Source organism: Trichoplax adhaerens, genomic scaffold (assembly GCF_000150275.1).
Source record: "Trichoplax adhaerens TRIADscaffold_12 genomic scaffold, whole genome shotgun sequence".
NCBI classification, from domain to species: Eukaryota; Metazoa; Placozoa; class Uniplacotomia; order Trichoplacea; family Trichoplacidae; genus Trichoplax; species Trichoplax adhaerens.
The window spans coordinates 678,529-700,996 of NW_002060954.1; the positions used below are offsets into that span (position 1 = coordinate 678,529).

General features: G+C 32.8%; 3 protein-coding genes across 3 annotated transcripts; 1 reads left to right on the forward strand and 2 right to left on the reverse strand.

Annotated features, from left to right (window-relative positions):
• Positions 1-3,045: 3,045 nt before the first annotated feature.
• TRIADDRAFT_59756 (uncharacterized protein) lies at positions 3,046-11,341 on the reverse strand (the record flags this gene model as incomplete). Its single annotated transcript, XM_002115844.1, has 21 exons — positions 3,046-3,764; positions 3,860-3,942; positions 4,034-4,193; positions 4,260-4,499; positions 4,574-4,732; positions 4,869-4,962; positions 5,071-5,206; positions 5,310-5,410; positions 5,527-5,598; positions 5,668-5,741; positions 5,820-5,847; positions 5,925-6,008; positions 6,082-6,161; positions 6,256-6,332; positions 6,451-6,558; positions 6,651-6,714; positions 6,814-6,895; positions 7,086-7,192; positions 7,460-7,532; positions 10,420-10,474; positions 11,277-11,341. The coding sequence occupies 21 exons, from the start codon at positions 11,339-11,341 to the stop codon at positions 3,046-3,048; spliced, it is 2,661 nt and encodes an 886-aa protein (XP_002115880.1).
• A 960-nt stretch (positions 11,342-12,301) lies between these two features.
• On the forward strand, positions 12,302-14,356 carry TRIADDRAFT_59757 (uncharacterized protein; the record flags this gene model as incomplete). The annotated part of the gene is made up of 6 exons (XM_002115711.1): positions 12,302-12,443; positions 12,564-12,683; positions 12,802-12,916; positions 13,264-13,331; positions 13,501-13,648; positions 14,152-14,356. The coding sequence occupies 6 exons, from the start codon at positions 12,302-12,304 to the stop codon at positions 14,354-14,356; spliced, it is 798 nt and encodes a 265-aa protein (XP_002115747.1).
• Positions 14,357-15,399: 1,043 nt separating this feature from the next.
• TRIADDRAFT_30006 (uncharacterized protein) lies at positions 15,400-21,990 on the reverse strand (the record flags this gene model as incomplete). The annotated part of the gene is made up of 20 exons (XM_002115845.1): positions 15,400-15,492; positions 15,618-15,671; positions 15,819-15,899; positions 15,988-16,203; positions 16,877-17,017; positions 17,108-17,195; positions 17,271-17,319; positions 17,597-17,691; positions 17,785-17,963; positions 18,089-18,196; positions 18,268-18,432; positions 18,543-18,597; positions 18,696-18,763; positions 18,851-18,946; positions 19,140-19,228; positions 19,388-19,503; positions 19,646-19,775; positions 20,464-20,569; positions 20,800-20,959; positions 21,842-21,990. The coding sequence occupies 20 exons, from the start codon at positions 21,988-21,990 to the stop codon at positions 15,400-15,402; spliced, it is 2,238 nt and encodes a 745-aa protein (XP_002115881.1).
• Between the last annotated feature and the right edge of the window lie 478 nt (positions 21,991-22,468).

A 22,468-nucleotide genomic window follows, 5' to 3' on the forward strand; every position in this document is an offset into this window, starting at 1 on the left:
GTCGTAAATGAATTTATTTTATAAGGGCGGTAAAGTAATCGTTAATGATATGGTATTTTGACTTCTTTCGTGTCAAATATCTTTCGTCTTGACATGCATTAATTGAAAAACCCTTCGAGCTTAATATCAAATAATACAAGCAGAAACACTGTATTCTACTATAGTTCATTTGATGATGATGCATCTACAATGATTCCTACCTTCAGAAATCTACGCATTTGTCTTAAATGTAGCAGAGAGACTTTAGACTGTCTGAAGATATATTAAAGAGAGATCTCTAGCGAATTTCTTAAAACTAAAACATCATACGTTAAAAATGTAAAAATGAGTATACTTTGTAGTTTATCATACCTTATATTACAAACAACGTTGTGAGTATGATGATTGCTTCCAAGAATGAAGATTGTAGGCTAGTTTTACATAGTTATATATTCCTTAGGTAGCCTTATTTTACAAAAAGCTAGTACGTACAGTAGTAATAGCTAATGGAAATCAAGAGATTGAAATTACAGCACTGTTTATAATGAGGTCCATTTATTTTAAGCATTTTAATATAGATTTCTCTTATTTTAAAAATTATTGTAACAAATTCTATCATAGGTTGAACAGCAATTAACGGTAATTTCTCAATCACAAACGAATTTTATAATATAGATACAGTCAATAGACGGATAATTTATAGCAAGATATCGGTCTATTCTTATCTACCTTTTTTATTACTAATTACTGTAAAATAATTATCAAGCAGTGCTTGTACTTCAGCTTACTAAAAATTACCGTTATAGGCAAGAACTATAGTAAGAAAAATAATAAAAATAGTTACAATATTTTTGGAAACTGAATATTGATATATAAGAATAAATACAGATATTACATCAGCTTTTGCTATCATGCTCAATAGTTAACAATCTATTGCTTATTAAAGTGGTAATTCGTCTTTTAAATGTGGTATATATTCAAAATTTATAACCATGATGAGGTATTAGAGAAATAGAAGTGGAACATAGCTTAGAGTACTAGAGAATCATTTATATGTTTAATGATTTCAAATCATATCTACAAAAAATTAATTTAATTTGGTTTCATATTTAAAGATGAACTACCTGTATTTGTATTTCTAAGATTAATTGTCAAATTTCAGATGGTTATCGGCAAATAAGGTAGGAACTTAAACCAAAATGAAAATATTGATACAGAAACTAGAGTATTGTATCGAGAAATAACATTTACTCGTTATCGGTTAAATTTTTGCAGATCTTAAAAGTTGCTCATATAGATCATCGCCTCAGAATATGAAATCCAGTTCTTTATTATAGCGATTTACACTATTATAGTTTATAAATTCATGTCGATCAAGTGCTTGCATAAACAATGTAAGTAGAGTATTGTACAATGTCCTATGAGACTATAAAGATATCATTTAATGCACGATGTTCTAGCACTTTACTCGTAGGCTAATGCTATCAATTAAAATATGTAAATTTATAAAGCAATTCCATTGATGATAATTATCGTTCGTATTCAAATCTGGATATTTAGATATTATTAATCTGATGTACGACTGTTCCGTACAATAATTGATAATTTATCCACATTTTAGTTGGGTGTTCGAATTACAAAACAATGGCTGCAATAACCATGCTGACATAATACCCTCAGAGGTTATAGTCATTTTCTCGTTTAGACGCACTAGTTTTCGACTCACAAAGAATCTGTGCTATTTGGCACTAGAAGCGAGATTTAAAGGTATAGTGTGTAGTAACTATAGCACAGTTGCTCTAAAAATTCACATTTTCATGCATTGAGTATTTTTAAAAATTCAAATTCATTGTTAAAGATGAACGCTAACAGTAATACAGATATGAGTTAGCCATGTTTTTGATAAATTTTTCGAATGCAAGGCAAAAAAGTGAAATACAACATTTTTGCATATTAATAATTGTGTTACAAATTGTTTTTTTTAAATCAATCAAATAGAATAAACACAACATCGCATTGAATATAGTTGCAACGGAAAATAAAGAGCATGTGTATAATAGATGATCACATCTCAAAAGCCAACATATTTAATAGTGGTATATATAATTAATATTTTAATGATACAGTAATACAGTTCTACAAAATCAAAATAGTCTACAATATGTATTAATCAACAATCCAATATCATTCAACATGTCGCAAGAGCAATGAACTACGATAAATAATTCAACATGAATCCTTTCTTTTTCTAAGATTTTATATAAAACTGAACGATAATTATAATTTATGATAGTCGTGTATACAAAGACATGCATAGCTATTTTAGTTATGATTTCGTTATAATTTATAAATCATAAAACATTAATATCAAGAGATTACTTTTTTAATTATGAATGATAAGCGCCAAATGTCTTCCAACAAAAAAGCAATTACAGCATTCAATGGCTGCGTAGTAAACGCGAAATTATTTTCATCGTGGCGTTGGCTTCTACAAATACATGTAGATTATTATAGGAGGCATTAGGTATCAATGATATAAAATCGGCGTTATGGACCTCCACAGGGTTGACACGCTTTGTTTGCGCAACATCTAGATCTATCCATACCATATCTTCATAGTCAAACGATGCAACAATCAACTTTATAACGTCAAAACGATCTTAATAGTTTCAAAGGTGAACATCGAATTCTAATGAAACACGTTATATTACCTCAGTCGATAAGTTATCTGTAAGCGATGCAAGAAAGCAAAGTATTTTACAGATACTCTCAAATACTGCTAAAAGCACAAAATCTATCCGTAATTTTCTCAGAATGGGATATATTTTTCGTTAAGAAAATTTCATAAAAAGTTGGATCTAGCAGTCAACAATAGTAATAACGGATTTAATATTTTACGCCAAATAGGTGATAAAATAATGAAAATAGATTATGCCACAGATATAAACTCGTCGGTAAACAGTATATATTTTAAATGTACATTTGTAGTAGATAGCGCTATCTTGATAAAAAGAGTCCATGAAATTTTAATATTTTGTGTGAACATTACGCATCATGAAGCACCGATTATTCATAATCATGAGTAGCTGGAAAAACTGCTACGTGATCCATGCTTCCAGTGTAAGATGAAGATATTAATGTAGTGGGAGGAGAATCGCGAATATCCTCCGGGCTTACAATTACTTGATCTAGATTTGTCGATGGATTTCCGTTGATTATTACATCTTCCATTGCATTGGCGATATTATACTGAATGAATTCTTGTACGTTCTCGGTTGTTACATTTGGGCTTCCAAAAGTGATTGAAGAAGTAGTATATCCTTCAGCAGGTTTCAGGCCTAACTCATAACTATTTGGCCCGTTATCAATTAGTATATGTTGTCCACTTCCACTACTTGTACTATCACATGAGCCTGCAGAAGATGAAAAGCTACTCCTGTGAATAGTAGAACGATTACGGTTGGTAGGCGTCGGTAAAGGTTTTGATCTGGCGATTGGTGTTAGGCGAATATGTTTTAAATTGCATTCGTCAAGGTAAGCAGGTTGAAAAGGATAACTCAAACCATCCGGTACAATAGTGGCCGCATTATTTTTACTGCCGTTAGTTTTATCAGAAGAGTCGTATGTATACGTTTTATAACGAAACTGTGGTCCCATCCAAAGTCGTCGATGAGGCGAACTATGAGTAGTAATTTCAACCTCAGATAGCCATTCTCCATCCATTACTTTATTTTCCGCAGAATAAGATATTCGCGACGATTTTAGCACATTAAAAGTGGCATGATCTATCGATTATGGCATTAATTATTGAAAGAATTCTACTAATAAAGTCTATGGAATTAGAAATCAAGCAACTACGTGCACAAAAAACAAGATTTACCTGATGATAATTTTAAGGATTTTTCACTAGCGAGCAATAAAGGATTTGAAGCATGTAGTGGTAATCCAAATCCTTTGGATGGGCTAATTCTTAAATAAAAATTACTTCATTACGAGATTCGGATATCGGAGATGTTCAATTTATTAGCGTATTCCTCTGTTTAAATATACATACCTTTTAAGGTGCCATTCAATTCTTGGCTGAGCAATCAATTCAATAACGGTTTCATCACTTGCTTGGGTAACATTTTTTGGGCGAACTTCTAATGTATATTCTACCAGCTTACCTTGATCATGCACAACGTATAAGGACATGGTTTCTTGCTGAGCCTCGTCTAGAATATAAAAGAATGCTTAACCAATCAAAATTTTCGAAGAGGATACTATCTGATAATACTTACTCATTTTGTATGAATTAATCCACTTATGACGAGGATAGGAGAATTGAGAAGCTACACAATCTAAGGAGCCAGACGGACTATTATTTCTTGATGACGCGAAATGTACTTTAGGGCTCCCAGAGATCGATTCCATTATAGAAGGAAATAGTAACTGTTTGATTCTAGCATGTGCTAATACTACAATCGGAAGTGAAACCATCAACAGACGATTCGAGCAAATGCATAACGGCTTATTGATACCTAAAGGAACAATTAAAACCATATTAAACCGTTCGTACGAGCTAATTTTAGATCAGTATAATATCCTTCGCTACCTTTCAATGACTCATCCTCTTCAAAATGGAAATCTGACTCTGGAACAGGTTTGGGTAAATGGCTTATTGGCAGTATATCCTCAAGTCCTGCACTAGTATGAAAGCGACTATTTCTGTCGACAACACGGAGATGCCCATGTGTTCTCCAATTAATAATACCTACAGTTACGAAATTATTTAAGGGAATACCAGTGAAGTTGATACTATAATGGATACACTTAAAAATCGATAGTAAAGATGCATCATGTAGAGAAAAGTATTACCAATTAGGATTATTGAATTGACTTAAATTTACCTCCATTTGGTGAAATAGGGAAGATATGCGTTGTCCCATGAGCGGTACTAACTGAAATCCAGCGACTATCGTAAGAGAAACTAATATCTTTAACCTAAGTTGATAGAAAAGATAAATAAAATGTATCTGCAGTATATAAGGATGGCTGTTGGAAATGAAGCACATAATAGCAGTAGTTGCAGATTCCGTAACAGAATGATACCGTTGCAAGCGTATCGCCTCGATAAAGAGTATACAAATGATGGACAGAACATAAAGACGATGATAGTGTATGTGGTGCAATTCGAAAAACATGAATTTTCTGTCCTAATTCGGCAGCAGTTAACAGTAACAGTCCACTAGAATATCGGATAAACCAGATCGAATAAACAAATAGTACAGGTTACTTGTTAACCATTTAACTTACATATTAGCTTTATTTGATTTTTGAGTAAGATTTACCTGGGATCAAAAGTCAGATATTCTATGGCCTCGTTTACATGCGCTTGGAAGTGAGCTATGATACTTTTCCCGTTTGAATTTTTTGAAATATCGAACTCGTTCTAATAAAACAAGAAATGCCATGAAACTTATCTGATTTTCTTCTTTTGAGTTAACTAATATTATTTCGATTCCAAGAGGGAGATATTATTGGTATCTCTCTAATTGAAAAGCGAACCTGCGACAGCTGTAGCGATTTAATATCGATAACGGTTACCATACCAGGAATGCAGTAGTCATCTAATAAATTCTAAAGGATAGTCTTAATTAATTTGTAAAACAAATTTTACTGATCAAGGTATTCAATATTTGAAGGAACCTGTGATGAACTTCCTTTGGAATTATGTGTTTCAGTAACAGTTTTAGAACTTGTAAAACGGCTTACCGTTTCACCTATCAAGAACAATCTCAGTGATATCAATTTCATATTAAAACTTTAAAAGCGATCTTTGTTTTTCTCTTGATGCTTACTGATTTTTGATAGACCTTGGCCAATAACCTACATTTTATAGAAACATCATTGATGAGTTGTCCTGCCAAAAAACTTAGTTAGGGTTAATATAATTGATTAGGAACCTTTGCAGCATTTAGTACTGTTGTTGTATACGAATTCGAGTCTCCACCCACTACACCACCGAAGGATTGGTACTTTCTAAAGAGCTAAATAAATATAAGACAAAAATTAAATTTAGAGACTAGGAGGTTCTAAGTTAGTTTAGATTACAAATCTTACTCCTCGATCAGCATAAGCCAACCATCTACTACCACTTAGTGATACTGGAATGCTACATATCGTATCACACGAATAACATCCTAGCAAGGGAAGAAAGCAGTTATTTATAGTCGAGTTAATCATGAATTCAATTTATTAAAAATATGGGCGCCGCTGCCTATCAAAATGAGTTACCAGTAATAGTAAAGGAACGCTCGAAGTCTGTTGCTTCATAAGTAATGATTTTGTCTGCCAAGCAGACTACTAAGAGCCTGAATTGAAAAATATAAAATATAAGCTTCCTTACTGTTTTTCTTGAAAATTTATAATAAAAAAATCAATAGATATCGCATGATAAACATACAGTATCGAAAGCATCAGTATATCTACCTGTCATTAGCTACAATATTATAAATTTCTGAGTCATGTAGTATGGTGCTAACGCGTTCGCCGGTTTTCAATGAGTAAATAGCCACAGCAGTGTATGGAGTACGTACACTATCCATAATATGAATTCGAATAAGCACCAAATCATGATCATAAAGCTCGCTTACTGTTATAAATTCCTATTAGCGTAATTAAATTCATACCTATCTTCGTCACAAATTGCAATAAGCGGTCTCTTATTTATAAATTTATCTTTGACAAGTAATTCTAAAACACATTTTGAAATGCAGCAATAAATTTGCATTAAGTTCTACATTAACTCGGAAATTTGAATAACATGAAGTAAATTCTAACCACAATTGATACCTAAAGCGGGTGATTTTAGTAATTTAGCCGAACGCACGGATCCTTTCTTTACGGATAGTAATTCCAGTGCCTCGTTGTTAGGCTATAAATAAATAGGACACCTTAAATATATCTACAATATATGTCGGCTATTCTCCACATAAGCAAGTTGTACAGAGCGGGGATATCTAATCTTTATACTGAAGCATTTATTATAATTTGTGTATAATTTATGTACATAGTAAATATTATAATTCCTTTATACTAAAACAGGAAGGGGAACGCAACAGTACTTTAATGGTCCAAATATGAAATCCATTTTGGTAAGCGATACAAAGCAACATAGGAAGATTAACTCTGGATTCATCTGATGTCCGGATTTCGTCATATATAAGTCGATCTGCATCATGTAGATTAGAAAATTTATCACTGATGAAGTGAGGACATGATTACATAGGTTATTGTTCTTTATACTCTGCAGTGAAGCATTTAAGGTATCCTTGCTTTTATAGAAAACACTTAATCAACTAACTAAGCAGCCGATTACAAGATAGCATTTTAACACATAATGATGTCATATAACGCGTTATTATCTATGAAACTGACTAGCATAAAGATTTTGCTAACTACACAATAAATTGAACTTTTGAAATCTACAATTACGTACCATTTAAGTCTGCTTCTTCGAATTTTACCCATAGGATTTTTTCAGTTTCTCTATTTTCTACTGAACCGACAGCCTATGAAAGAAAAATGACCCAGGTAAATCTCACTACATGTCGTCTAATAATTAATCATGATACAAATAAAAAGGCCAAAAGACAATTACTATGAAGTAATAATTAAGTTATTATGATATCATCAATAAATACGTAAGTTTTTATCTCAAATCGCAGTTAAATCACTGAGAAACCGTAATCTGATGACAGGTTATATGTATTTGAGTAATACCCGGCAATACTAACGTCACAATGAAATTGTTTATAATAATTTCCAGTGTGTGATAAATATCTCGTTTCTTTAAAACTGACAATTAGGTATTAGGTTGCTCTTTCAATTTTGTATTAGAAAAGTTAAAACACAAAAAATGTAAGATTTTTTCTACAATTCGTCGGTATTACATTCTACTGTTCATTCGAGTTTATACGAGTTCGTATATCCAACCATCCGGAACATTTTCAGTGTATGCAGCAAACTTAAAATATCGTGTGTAACTACATTATTCTCTAACTACCTAGCCATCCTTGATCATTAATATATATTTAGTATACTGTCTGTTCAGACAGCATACGGTAAATTTTCGATAGGCATGCACATTTACCGGGCTTAATTATCATCTTTTAACCTGCATGTAATTATTATGCATAAAACAATGTCGTATTAAAATTTTAAACATTACAAATCGATCAAATAATTGTTGGTAATGCACTACAGCGCGCTGTATATAATGACACATATATATATATATATACTGTATTGAAAGGACACTTTACTGTATGGTTTATCATACCGTTTTCTACAAGATTTGAACACCTTTAATTTAAAGGTGTTTAAGATAGTTATGCGACGTTAATATTGCATACAACATATACTTTACCAATTCACATCATCATGAATAGATTAATACTTCGAAATCAGCTATTCACGAATTTGACCTGATAGCGATACATGGATGTTGTTTTAAAGACAGTTGCGCATTTTATTGTAGATAGAAAGAAACGTCCACAGTATGAAGTGTTTGTACAATTTATGCAACATTTTATGTAACATCATTTCTGATAAATGCTAAACTGACTGCAGACTGACTAAAGTGTTAATTACGATAGATTAGTTAATTGCGTCCGTCAGCGATATAATTGCTACCATTGCATAATATGATACCGTATAATGCCGTGCTCTATACGAATAATAAAAGCGAATACACCACCGCTGTTCACAGTTAAACAATTTGCAAGCTCCCCTTCGCATAGACAAGTACTCAGTACAGAAACTGATAAATTATCAATAATTATTCACTGTCACTTATTAGCTCCGAGAAGTCACTGTCCGTATAATTTGTGATTACGACTTTATTACAGACATTGTGTTATTATGCGTAGTAACATTTCCTATCATTGTTCGAATATTACATCTATCAGGAATCTAATGTTTATCAATGATAGCTTGTTTATCTTTTAGACTATCATGGACTACTCGAGGTTATTATTTTTATTAGAACATATTACAGTACTAGCATCATATTTACTCGACAAACTACAGTGTATTACTGTATTATGTACGAATATTATAGGTGAAATACTCTACTATCAGTCCAAGCACGAAGCATCAAGGACATTGCACTGTCACGGTACATGAAATAACCAAAACATTTTGTCTGACTTTCCAGTCCACCCACGGTTCGTAGTCCATTCTGTATGCAGCAAACCTATCGTACTGCAGTAATGGTCTTTCTGATTTTTCCCGCAATCAAGCGGGTCGGGTTTATGCCGAAGTTACCGAACGGCGCTATACTGTAGTAGGACTGTAGGAGTACAATATAATATCATACAGTTTACCGTTCTACGTATGATACGATGCTGTATGAATGGATCTATAACTATATTACTATTATTTGTTTACAGTTTGTATAAAAACTTTTAGACGACTTTTGAGAATGTTGCTCACAGCTACCGTCCACGGTAGGATTGCCAGGGTGGATAGGAAAATCGTCTGATCATATATTTGGCACATACAGTACAGGACTAAGACAAGGATCTGTCTTACCATGTTGCACAATAGTGTCGTATTTACGAACATGACATGAGCTACGATTAGTCTACTGTACTGTACGTGTACAGTAGTCGAGCTAAATTAGCAATAATATCGTGACAATAGCACAAGCTTGCTTTCAGGAAGATAAGTTCGACAATATTAGTTGCCCTTGTTTATAGCAGTTATACTTATATTAGTTCAATAGCTAAACAAGACTATTTATTGCCCGGTACTGTACGTAAATAAGTAATAATTATAATAGAGACTGATGAAAATGAGCTAGCTAATGAATTGTTTCGAAGTTAGAAATGGTCGCATTGTGATTATTCTACATTGCAATCGGGTCCTATTAGAAGAGCATAAAATAATGTTCGTATCGATCATTTAAGACTGTTATAGAGCTACTAGCCTCGTTAACTTATCTTTCACGCTAAAATTTTAATGCAATATTTTACTATAAATAGTTGGTATTGCTAAGAATACACTTGGATTACATTTGTTAAGCTGCTGGTGCAGTGATACGCAAAATATTTCAGCTGAAGAAATATCATAGGTTCATAAAACAAATAATCAGATCAATCTTCAGATCTTTTTACGCAGGTAGTTCAAAATTAGTTTGACTACTGGTTCTATACTCTAGTAACGCACCGCTATAACAAATTCGATATAAAGTCATGCCATTATGTAAGTCAGCTTTTCATAATTAAGTTAACTTCAGCTTTAAGCCATAAAATCAATATGATAATTATAATATAATCATATAGATATTACATGCATAAAATACAAGCATTGATAAGACTAAAGTTAATGAAATATAACAAACATATGATTTAGAGATATTAGAGCTCATCAAAGTTGTAATTAGGATTGACTTACTTGAGGTACAACATCATGGAAGAAGTCTACAGCGCTCTCAACGTAAGATTTATCACTGCATAAGAAAAATTTTAAATATTGAAAAATGAAGCGTATAAATTTTCTGCCAGTAAGATTTGAGTTAGCATTGTTAACTATCCTGTTAGAAAGAGGCTACACTAAACCGATATCTAGGATAAGTATTGAATAATTATTTTATTTTCGAGGGTATATATATAGGGCATTGAATACATAATACCAATTGTATGCGTACATCGTACATTACGTGCACCTTATACCGCCAACACCAACTAATTGGTGAAGGTAGTTCCCTAGTAAAACATAAGCTGCCGTAAATTGAGGGATGACTAACTTTACGTTGACGATACATAGTTTCAATGATTCAGCCTTACACTGGTAAGGTACAGTATAAAATGCATTTAGTAAACTTGTATGGTCACTATGTACTAATTTTTATAAAATGTCAATAGTAAATCTATAAATTGTTGTCAAATACAGTACAGTATACAGTAGCACAAATTTGAGAGATAATGTAATACTTGATGCGTATAAATTTTAAACATTTTAATAATAGAATCCACTATATTATACTGTTCTCCTGATGTATTTGTTGTATTATTTACTGTATTCAGTAAATTTTTAGTCTGTTGTACAGAAATGTAGATGTAGCGGAGCTATGAATAACTACACGACTTGGTCATTTTACAAACGAAGATTGTTATTGTTTTGTAACTTTTAGTAGTGCAACCCAAAATGCAAAAGTAGCTGCAGTCACATACGTATTATCCTGTTAGGATTCTATCACATAGGTGGTTTCAAACGTTAACTGTTATCGAAGGTGATTCATCTTTTCTTACCTAACGAATTGTGGTTTTACGGTTATATTGGAGGAGTGAATATCATCCCATAAGTCGCTAGCCATCTGTTTTATTACTAAGAAAATAATTTTTATTTCAAGGTTAACGAAATACTTATTCTCGTAGACTTGTAATAGTGACTGGTATTACAGTGTACGTCGTGTGTGTTATATAGTGTATATCAATTAGCTTCGTTGTTGTTGATTTCGGATCTTTATTTTGATTCAACGATACGGCACTGTACTTTTCACTGTAAGATACAGTACAGTATTGTACGTATTGTACTGTACTGTGCTACAGTATATGCCTCAAGTGAGTATAAAAAAATGCACTGCACTAAGGCTTTCTTAATCTGATCCAAGTTTTTAATGCGTACGAAAAATTTATGCTGGAGTGATTTCGACTGTACACTGTACAGTACAGTACTGTACACTTGTACAGTAGTTTGGTTTATCCAGCGTATCCAGTGGACTACAGTACTGTAGGTTGAGAGATCACCTCTGTGAGCACTAGTAGCGTTTTTTACCTCTATGAATTAACCATAGCGATAAATAAATAAAAAAAAAGACCTACAGTACTGTATAGTACAGTACAGTACAGTACTGTATTTGCACTACAGTATATAGTACTGTACCGTACAGTACTGTAACTGCACGTACTGTACACTCTACAGGTTCACCTGATCACGGTCTGGTCAAGGGGACTTCTAGTTTGGTTTAGTGTACTGTACAGTGTACAGTACACTAGTAGGTGTGAAACCTGTTCACGATTTCAATACCAAAAACCAAACCAACACAGATGATAGTGTACATCAAAATTTTAAAAAAATTTTAAGAATAGAATTAGATCGTAATAATCTATCAAGTGGCATCTATCCATCATTCGAGATACAGAGATTTTAAGATTTTAAGTGACTTTGTGAGAAGTCAGATACAGTTGTGAAAAGCATTAGCTACTATATTGTACAGTGTACAGTACACGATACTACACTTTACTGAACACCAATTGACGGATCTTGACGCGCAATGTGTATCATTTTTTTTCAATTCAATCCATCACCAAATGAAACTCCATATCAGCTTATTCTAGCAGCAAATCGAGATGAGTTTCTTAATCGACCTTCTAGACCTGCGCAACCGTTAGAAGGACATCCAAATGTAATTTGTGGTAGGTATCTCAGCTAACTGCAAATGAGCTCGAGTCTGTGCAATGCACAGTATGATGTGCAGTAGTATTTAGTATTTACTATGTAGCGGCATGATGTATAACATACACGTTGATCCGTAGGTCTCGATTTGGAACCAACCAACCCAGGCGGTACATGGATTGGTGTCTCAAAAAATGGACGGATTGCTGCTATAACGAATACATCACGGGCTACTCACGATCCTAAACTGCAAAGCCGAGGTAAGCAATACAGTAACACGCGTATATATATATACGTATTAAAACTATCAGCACTTTTATTATGTAGCTTTTGCCTACATTAATTAATTAATATGGTATAAAAAAATGACTGCGCTAGGGGAACTAGTTATGAAGTTTTTAACAAGTGAAGTATCACCTAAAGCTTACTTGGAAGAAATCGCTCAAGTTGGTCATAAATATAATGGCTTTTTCTTAATTACTATTGCTTTAAGGTAATGGTTAAGGATTCTGTATAACCTAATAACGATTGTGCTTATCCTATTTTACAGTAACTTCAAATCGTTTCCCTACCTTGTATAAGAACCTACAATCTATAACAAGTCTCTAAAATTAATTCTTGATTTTCGTATACGTTCGTATATTAATGCCTTAAATTCTTCATAATTTGACAATTAATTTCTCGATAAAGTATTCGTGTACTGTAATGTATATGCGATGGTATCAGTGTCCCATTGAATAGTAATGCATCTAGTTTAATTTACCTGAAATCATCTTCTCGTTTCGACATGCTTGTATCGCTACTCTACTCATCCATGCTCAAATTGCCGATGCTGTAAAGACAAGATAAGATCGATGGATACATATTCTGCAATAAAGATGACGAAGGAATTCGACATATATCTGAAGGTTAGTGCAGTGTTGTATAATGCGATTTCATGTGTTACTTAGGTGAAAAGTTTGGTCCTCCGCCTATGAAATTTCTTACTTTCTGATTTAATTGATCATTATACTCTTTCATTAATATGCTAAAAAATTGATTATAACCCAACCAGAAATAATTTTATTACCATTTTAGGTCTACATGGGTTATCCAATTTTGCATTTAATTCTAATCAAACGAAAATTGTATATGGTAAAGAATTGATAGCTGATGCCGTTAAAAAATCGTCTTCCAAGGGCGATCTAATTTCTAGTCTCTTAACCGCTTTAAAAGACAATAAAAGGTGCTAAGTATTTAATAGATTACTGCAGATTAATATATATGATTGCTACGCCTATTGATTATATCCAGTACTAATGTACCATGATACACGTATGTTGCTATCGGATGTTATGATCACATTTAAGAGATGATAAAATAGAAAATTGAAAGGAAATTTGCATTAGATGATGTGACAGCATTACTTTTTAATTTACTGCACAGTAATTACAGTAGTTATCCATACAACTATAGCATTATACCTATACTTGTATTCTTATTATTTGCTGTCTATGTCGCAGCTTACCCTACCAAAATAGCGAGCTGAATTGATGTTAACTAGTTACTGCATTAACTTTTCAATATCAGTTACATTGTAATTGTATCTACAGTATTTAACATAACAAACATCTTTGCTTATAGTTTTAGTAAAATGCTGACCTATCTATTCCGAAAATTTTTAATTCAGATATTGCATATGTTCTGCAGTATCATCATTATTCAATAAGTTTTGTTTTATTACTACAGAAATGTTCCAGATCCTTTACATTCCTACATGTATCCGGAGCTATCATCTATTAACGTGAAATTACCAACGTATGGTACGCGAACTCACACCATAATTCTAGTTGATCATCAACAAAATGTTACTTTTACTGAACATACCATGCAATATCCTATAACCGAGAATCCAAAATGGATCGAAAATTGCTACGAATTCAGGTTTCAATAGCTCTCTAGCTTTACCGATCGACTAAATATCGATTTTATAACATGCTATGCAAACTAGTGTATTAATTTCATAATAAAGATAACTGTAAATATGAAATGCTACCGAAACTCGTAAGCACCTAAATACAGACATGCAATAGTTTTTAACTTAACAGATTATGTGTCTAGTATGATAGCCAAATTCTTCTAAAATTGCTTCTCTTTCTAGATTTATTTATTGATAGACACACAAAAGGAACTAGTAATTATTAGATTAGTATTAATTAATATAGTAATTTATGTCGAATCATACCGTATGGACAATTGCAGTGTACGAATCATTTATGAAAGCATGTAATATTCTTGTCTACAAATTTAGGGTTATGTATTGGTACTGTAATTACAAAATATCGTTATTAAAATGTTGAAAACTGTATGGTTATGTATTCATACGCATCCTTGTTGCAATTCCTGCTTTATTACTTAAAAATTCATCGCCTTCGTAAAAGATTTAAATCCCTTTCTATAATTTCTATTAATCATACTCGTACTTCTTATATTTACAGATAGAACTAATATTGTTACGTATAGTATAGTAATCTTAAAATTTCACTATTGATTTTAAACAAAAATTGGATCGTAACTGATGACTGAAATTCGTTAGAGCGTGCTCTATCCTGAACCAAAGTATGATTCATGTTATTTATTAACCTTGTTATACGCCTGCTGGACTAGGTACAACGTTAAATTCAAAGTTCTGTCTTAAAATGTCGTACCAATGCATTGAAAGCATAACGTGCAAAAAATTTTATGAAACGTTTGTAAATAGTTTCTCAATCATAGTACACTTATATATACACAATTGGTAAAGTACAATTCTCAGTTATATCTTACAGCATAAATGAAACGACAAAGTAGCAGTTCTTTAACGTAGTTCTTGTTGTAAATACAAAAAAGAAACACAGGAATAAGGGTCTTCCATTATGTTATAACGCCACAAAGTAACGATTATCTTCATAGCGCGAATCAAGAGGATATACATACAACTCTTGGAACGCTTTTAGCCTAAATAATTGCATATTGCTGGTATAATATATCTCGAACAGTGTAATAATCGTTGCAGATTGCGCCTTCTAAAGTAATTTTGCCAGTTTCCGTCTACAGAATAAGTATAAGATTATTTAGTAATCCTGTAGTGTTTATAGTCTAACTAGATGAAATGGCGTTATAATTACCCATTTGAAACAGTATAGATTAATAATTATAAGTTAACTTTAACTTACTCTACGAACAGCAATCTTGTCATTGCATACTATCACACCACCAACAAATTCCGCCTAATAGGATATATATATATAGGTAATACGGTAATTTTCATGTAAGTTCTTAAATACAACAAGCACGACTTATAGAAATTAAAATGCACAGAAGGAATATAAAATTAACAAGGATCAAATCAAATCTGAATAGAATAAGATCTTTACCTGAATTCCGGCTTTAGTTAAAGTTTGCTTCAAATCCGATAGCCTTGGGTCATTGATAAAAACTGACTTATGACCAGGAATCTATAATAATTTTTAATTCCAATAAAAATATGAGTATTGTACATAATGTAAACTATTACCAATTTTTCATGGATAAATAAAGCTTTACCTCAGATTGCAGTAACGGTTCCAGAATTGGTACGACCGCTTCCGTTATACTTGTATTATCAGTATCCATAGCTTCATCTTCATTTTTATTGTTCTTATCTAATAAACGCTCGTGACCCTTCGCTGTGACTGTTACCCGTCCATCAACCCATGCTAACTCTGCATCTTTAGCATTGCAGTAATACAAGGAACTAACCAAAGAGTCGCGAAGCCTAACCTACAATTATATAGAAAAAATTTACTGCATGAAATAAAATGTAATAATGATAATGAGACAGTATAATTAACTTGTGGAAGTCAATCATAAATCGATAGCAACAAATAGCGCTGGCTGAGTTTAGAACAATCCAAAGCGAACTGATTGGCACTGTTACTATCACGTGCTCCAAGATTATAAGTAATGTAGTCGAATGTGAACAATATAATCGCAACAGGTACCTTCTCAAATCCAGTACCCGCCTTAATTTTGAGTCCATTTACAAGTCACACAGTTTCTATTACTTATTTAATTTATTATCGTTATCTGGCTTCCGAAATCGCTACAGCATACTGCGTTTATTACATCGTGCCCTAAAAATCTTTTCACTCTCCTTACTAGATGTCAATAAATCATCGCTATCTGTGTACGAGAAGAGTGTTACATACAGTATTACGCTAAACGCTAAAGGTCTTCTTCCTGCTAGCGAGATTGCAATGTTCTGTTGTAAATACATATTCAATCGAATGTATAAGAATTCACTATTGTTCGTGTATAAATTATTTGCTGGTACAAGCGGTACTTTCTCCGACACTTATCAGAGAAATATGAACAGGTTATTATTAGTGCAGCAATAAAATCAGTGAATCATTATGATTTTACCATACACTCTTCATTACTATTACTTCTGTACCTGATATAAGTGACTCTCAAATGTGGCGTCTACCGTTTGGCCTACGACCGGGGTGAATACCTTTCGGACACCCATTTCTTTTGATTGCCGGCAAAAATTACCTAATTCCTGAACAGCAGCAGACGAACCTCTTACCAATACCTAAACAGTTATCCAATTTTTAGTTATTTGCTTAGAAAATATTGCTTGTAAGGTTTCGTAATAAGATACATATTAATATTGTTTACGAACAAGATGCCTGGGATTGACCAAGCTGAGAATATTTCTGATAGATTCCCCGTCTGAGCGGCCTTCGAAATCGATAAGGCTAATTCTACAGCTGAAAGATTAAGATACCTTGGTAAACTGAGCGTTAAATTAAATCAAAGTCCTTAATTTATATTCTGATATTTACTTAATGTCTATGTGCTTCAGGAATGATACACATTTCGTTGGGATTTTAGCTGAATAAAGAAACAATAGACTACTTAAGAACAGAAAAATCATGGAACAGAATTTTTTAAGTCATTCACATCCATAATTACTTGATTGCAAAACTTCGTAATCCATACTGTTCCCATCCTTGAATGGTAATAGAAGACAAATTTTTAAAATCGACGTTAATTAGTCATTAGTTAGTTAAAAGCAGGGAGGCTACAGAAGAAATTTGCATTTATTACAAGTTTCTGTTAGCTATAGCTAAAGTAGGGTACTGTATTATTGTAAATATTGCATTGTAACGATTTCCCTTATTTAAGAAATAGTGTCTATCTGAATGTGTCACCTTTTTAGGCTTATCTTCTTCAGAAACATCAATTAGAGTGAAATCTTCAGGGCTAGAAATGGGCACAGTATTCCATGTTAGAAATAATTTATAAAAAGATTTAACCTATAAGAGCAATTCTAAAATCTTCTCTGATATTTCTTACTTGATAATTTCGCCATATTCATCCCACTTAATCCGTGTTTCACTAAATGGATACATTGGATGAACAACAGCTTTTTTAAAAAAACTACTACGGCGGTCATCATCCTTTATCATTAAATCGCGTTTAACTTTTCCAGTATGATATCCACCGGTTATAGTTGTCAGTTCATCATCGCTATCCTCATCGGCAATTTCATCAGCCATTCGATTTCTACATACAGGCAGGCAAGGGTATACTCGTATAAGTATTTCTTAAGCCAATTTAGATTACTACATACAGAACGTCATTTTATTAAAATATAGACAATAGTTACAAACTTTAAACCGTCAAGCTCTTTCACTTTTTCCTTTTCACGTTCTTTTTGTAGATACTCCTCTAATTCATTACCACTTAATTCTACTCTTGTTTTGACCTAAAATGAAAATCACCATATATATTAAACAGCAATGAAGCAATACTATTTAAAATATATCATTGTTTTACCGTAACGTCTATTGATTGTGGCCTCTCGTCTAATATATGCCGCCCCAGAGTTCCCGGAGAAGATCTTCCAGTAAAGATAGTTAAATTCTTTGAATTTCCAGCCCATTGTAAGAATAAGTCTCGAGCAAAACCGCAAGTCAGATCAGGTGAACTAGCAAGAACAACCTATTGAATAGCAATTTAGGTATAAATTCTATTCTATATATCAAGACAGAGGAAAAAAAATACTGCGGGGCATGCAAGGAAATTAGATGAGTAAAAACTAGCTTCATTACTTTTGGCTCGGGCAGACCAGAAAGTTCGTTTAGAGAATGGCACAACTGTATGTACCTGCAAAAATGATATTCACAAGCCAAAATCGGGTAATGAATTATAAATCTTAATCACGTTGCCATTGATAGTCACAGTCAAAATTTGTGAAGCCTTACTTAAACTGAAACGGATTATTTCGATTATCTTCAAAGGCTACTAGTACTTTATCGCACATCCACTCAACCTAATAAGTAAACGGTAAAATTAAAATTAAATCATTCACTTTGTTAGTAATATCGTAATATCAAACCAAGCTAAGAAATTAGCCTACTTGTGATTTTGCAAATTCAACGACATTGTAGCTGACGTGATTTAAAAGGGCTATCGGATAAGCTGAAAGACCAGGGTCTTTACGCCAGAGATGATCCTTATAAAAATATTACGTATTAAAATCGAGCTGTATAAAGTGTGTACAAAAAGGTAATCATTTTTATATGTAGGTACTTGATGTTAAACTAAACAGTAGATATCGTATAACGAACTTTAGATATTCATCAGATAATCCCGTAGCTAGAAGTTAACTAAATTATGTTATTGCAGAGTACGTTAACGTTACGTACTAAAAGTAGTGAAAGCTCAAGAACACGTCCAGCAGTATCCACAGCAATCAAGACATTGCCACCGGATCGAAGTGCATTCAAGACACGAGCTAGGGTTGAAGAAGAAATTACTAAGTAATAATCACAGCTTTTGATATGAAGAGAGTACATCATAACAATATAGTAATAATTCACAATAACCAAAATTTAAAGTTTGAAAGAAGCGCAATTTAATTCTGTCAAGGAAATAAATTTTTCGTTGATCTTACATATAAGCTTTTGGTCTCTATCGCGTCTTTTAGCTTGATTGTATTGAGCATTATAGGCATCAGTAATTAATAAAGATGGATGGGTCAAGGTCTCCAGCACTGAACCATTTAGATGTCTAGAAATCGATCAATTTTTAATTATAAGCAATTGTGTATGTGTAATATTATCTCACACTGTATCCTACGATAACTATCGAAATATGCAAGCCTAATAAGGATGCGAATCTATTCTTAAATGGTACAGATTGAAATAATTACCTTTCCTTTTTGTGGTTATAATCGACAGCATAAATGATATCTTCTTCTCCATCTTTGATAATTTTCCAAATTGTACCGCCAACCATATGACCAGCAGCGTAAGGCGTAATGGTGAGACCGTTTCCTTTACCTAAATTTTTACGTCGATTTAAGATAAATCCTTTTAATCTATCCAAAGCAGTTTTCGTTCATAATTTAGCATCAGTTACTTCCATCAATGTTCGATTTATAACCGTTTATTACATTTTACAGGTAAATTATGTTTCTCTGGGTTAAGAAAATTTACAATAATAACCAATCATAAAAGACAAACTGATCTACTACTTCAAGTAGGGACTTCTCTTAGAAGTTCTTGCTTCAAGTATGTATTGTAATTAAGTAATGGGAAGATATTACCATCAACACCTACTGGTAATCCTCAATAATACAGTATTGAGCGTTAATCATTAAATATGCCAGTATTACGTTTTAAGCTTTAAGAATGATGTAGTTTTAAGGCATTCTGTCTTAATAAAAGAATACTATTGGGTTAAATGTATTTGTTGTAACCACTACAGGTCCTAACTGTAATTTCATATTTTTTACAGTAAATATTTATAACAGTCCATAAATTAGTACAGTACCTTAACAATAATTAGACATTGACAATGTGCAATTGTAATATTAACATACTATCAAAGCATGGATAATTTGCAATCGGATCGTTGCTCTTTAGACAGTAATGCGCTACAGCTGAAAGCAACTTGATACATATTTCGCAAGTACAAATGCTTAAAATTTTAAGTTTAAAATTGGATTGTTAAAAGAATGAGCGTTACCTGTTAAGTGAACGTGCTGAGAATACTTCAATGCAGTAATTCTACTGAAAGCATCGTCGATATCATCCAATGAGAATAAATCGAAATCTTCGTAATCGTTTCTGGACTGCAAAAAGTTGTTATTTGTTAAATTGTATGCATTAGTGTACGTATCTATTAGCGATATCATTTATTGAGCATTACGCAAGCTAGTTTTGATTATAGATTTATAAAGACTACCACTACCTATAATGTACAGTGTAGCAAAAGGGGTAACGGATTCATTAATTATTATCGGTAAAATAATCGCTTTCCCATTGAAAAAGATAACGTTAGAAATAGATAGAAGGCACCTACCAAGAAAAGATCGTACATAAACATTTGGCCCATTTTGTGAACAGGGACTGTAGCATAGATTGGACATTTTAGTTGACATTTTCCGACTAAGTAAGGAATAGCACCCAGGTGTAGCAAGTCTGGATGAGACAGCAATACCGCGTCAATTTGATGAATATGCCTATCGATCAACAAAAGGTGCAAGTATTAAGGCAATATTTTACAATGATCTGCTAGTATTGAATTTCTAAGGAAATAGCATGATTACAATCGGTAAAGTGCTTTTCAAAAGTAATTATTTTTAGGCTACACCTCAAATAGCATTCACATTCTGAAATCATTAAAGTTGCTCATACTGTGCTTCGCTAATTTTTATATCTACAGAAAAGTAAAACACAAATATGATATGCTATAGTTGCAATTGTTAAAACCGTGACATCTCCATTTCTAGACATACATTATAGAATTATTAAACATTATGAAATAGTAGCTTGTTCATCTTATATTCTAATCTAATTCCCTTTTATTTGATTGACCACTCTGTATATATGCATCTGTGTAATTCAACATTAGAACGAAGCCACTGTCTGAATTAAAATGTACGGTATACTGTACTCGTGTAACGTCTGATTCCAAAAACATATCTGAAGATTTTAATAGCGTAGTAAATAACTTTTATCAAATATACAAGAATGTACAATATACTGTACTTCTAAATTGTAGTAACTTTAGATGATATACAGTACCAATATGACTACCTCAACATATACGGTTAGCTTGTGTATCGTAGTAAAAATAATTTTGTTACTGCACAGTCGCCACCTGGTACGTTGCTGACAGTTATGCTATCCTGCGTAAATTAGATGCTATACAGCGCAATTACTTCACCACCTTGAATTCACTAGTACATTATTGTAAGATTTTATAACTGGAGTCCGATATCCATAGCGGCATGTTTATAGTTCACGCTGTCTGGTATACACTACGTAGCATGTTAATGTATTCAAGGATCATCCAATAAATTTTAAGCCCAAAATAGGAAAGTAGGAAGTAGAATGGTTACCTCTTAACTCGTTCCATCATTTCCATATCAAAATTTTCATCCCAACCGCAATCAAGTAGAAAATTAAATTCATCGACTTGTAATAAATAGCAAGGTGGGCCCTCATCTTGTCCACCAGACAATACCGTCATACGAATAATCGAAGTCATAGCGAAATAGATTGATGTAAATTCACTGCAATAAATGATTTCAGCTCAAAGTTTATCCATGATCATCAGACACGATCGTCCATTCTCATCTTCTGCACGGTATGTGTACAGTACATAGCGGGTGCTAAGTACAGTACGTAGCTGGCCTTAACATTCTACTGTACTGTACTGTACACTGTATTGTACAGTACAGTGTACAGTCTCGTTTTCCAGAAGTCCCGGAGTACAGTACAGTACAGTACAGGACAGGACAGTACTGTACTGTGTACACTGTACAGTCTAGAAGTGCGGTACTGTACAGAACAGTGTACAGTACAGTAGTTTAATAGTAAAACAAAGCACTGCTTGCAGTAAAATAAATGCTACTTTACTATATGCTATAGTACAGTAGTTTAACAGTAAAACAAGGCAGTACCTGCAGCAAAATAAATGAATACAGTATAGTTAACCCATCGCAATTAGTTAAGGCCACATTAGT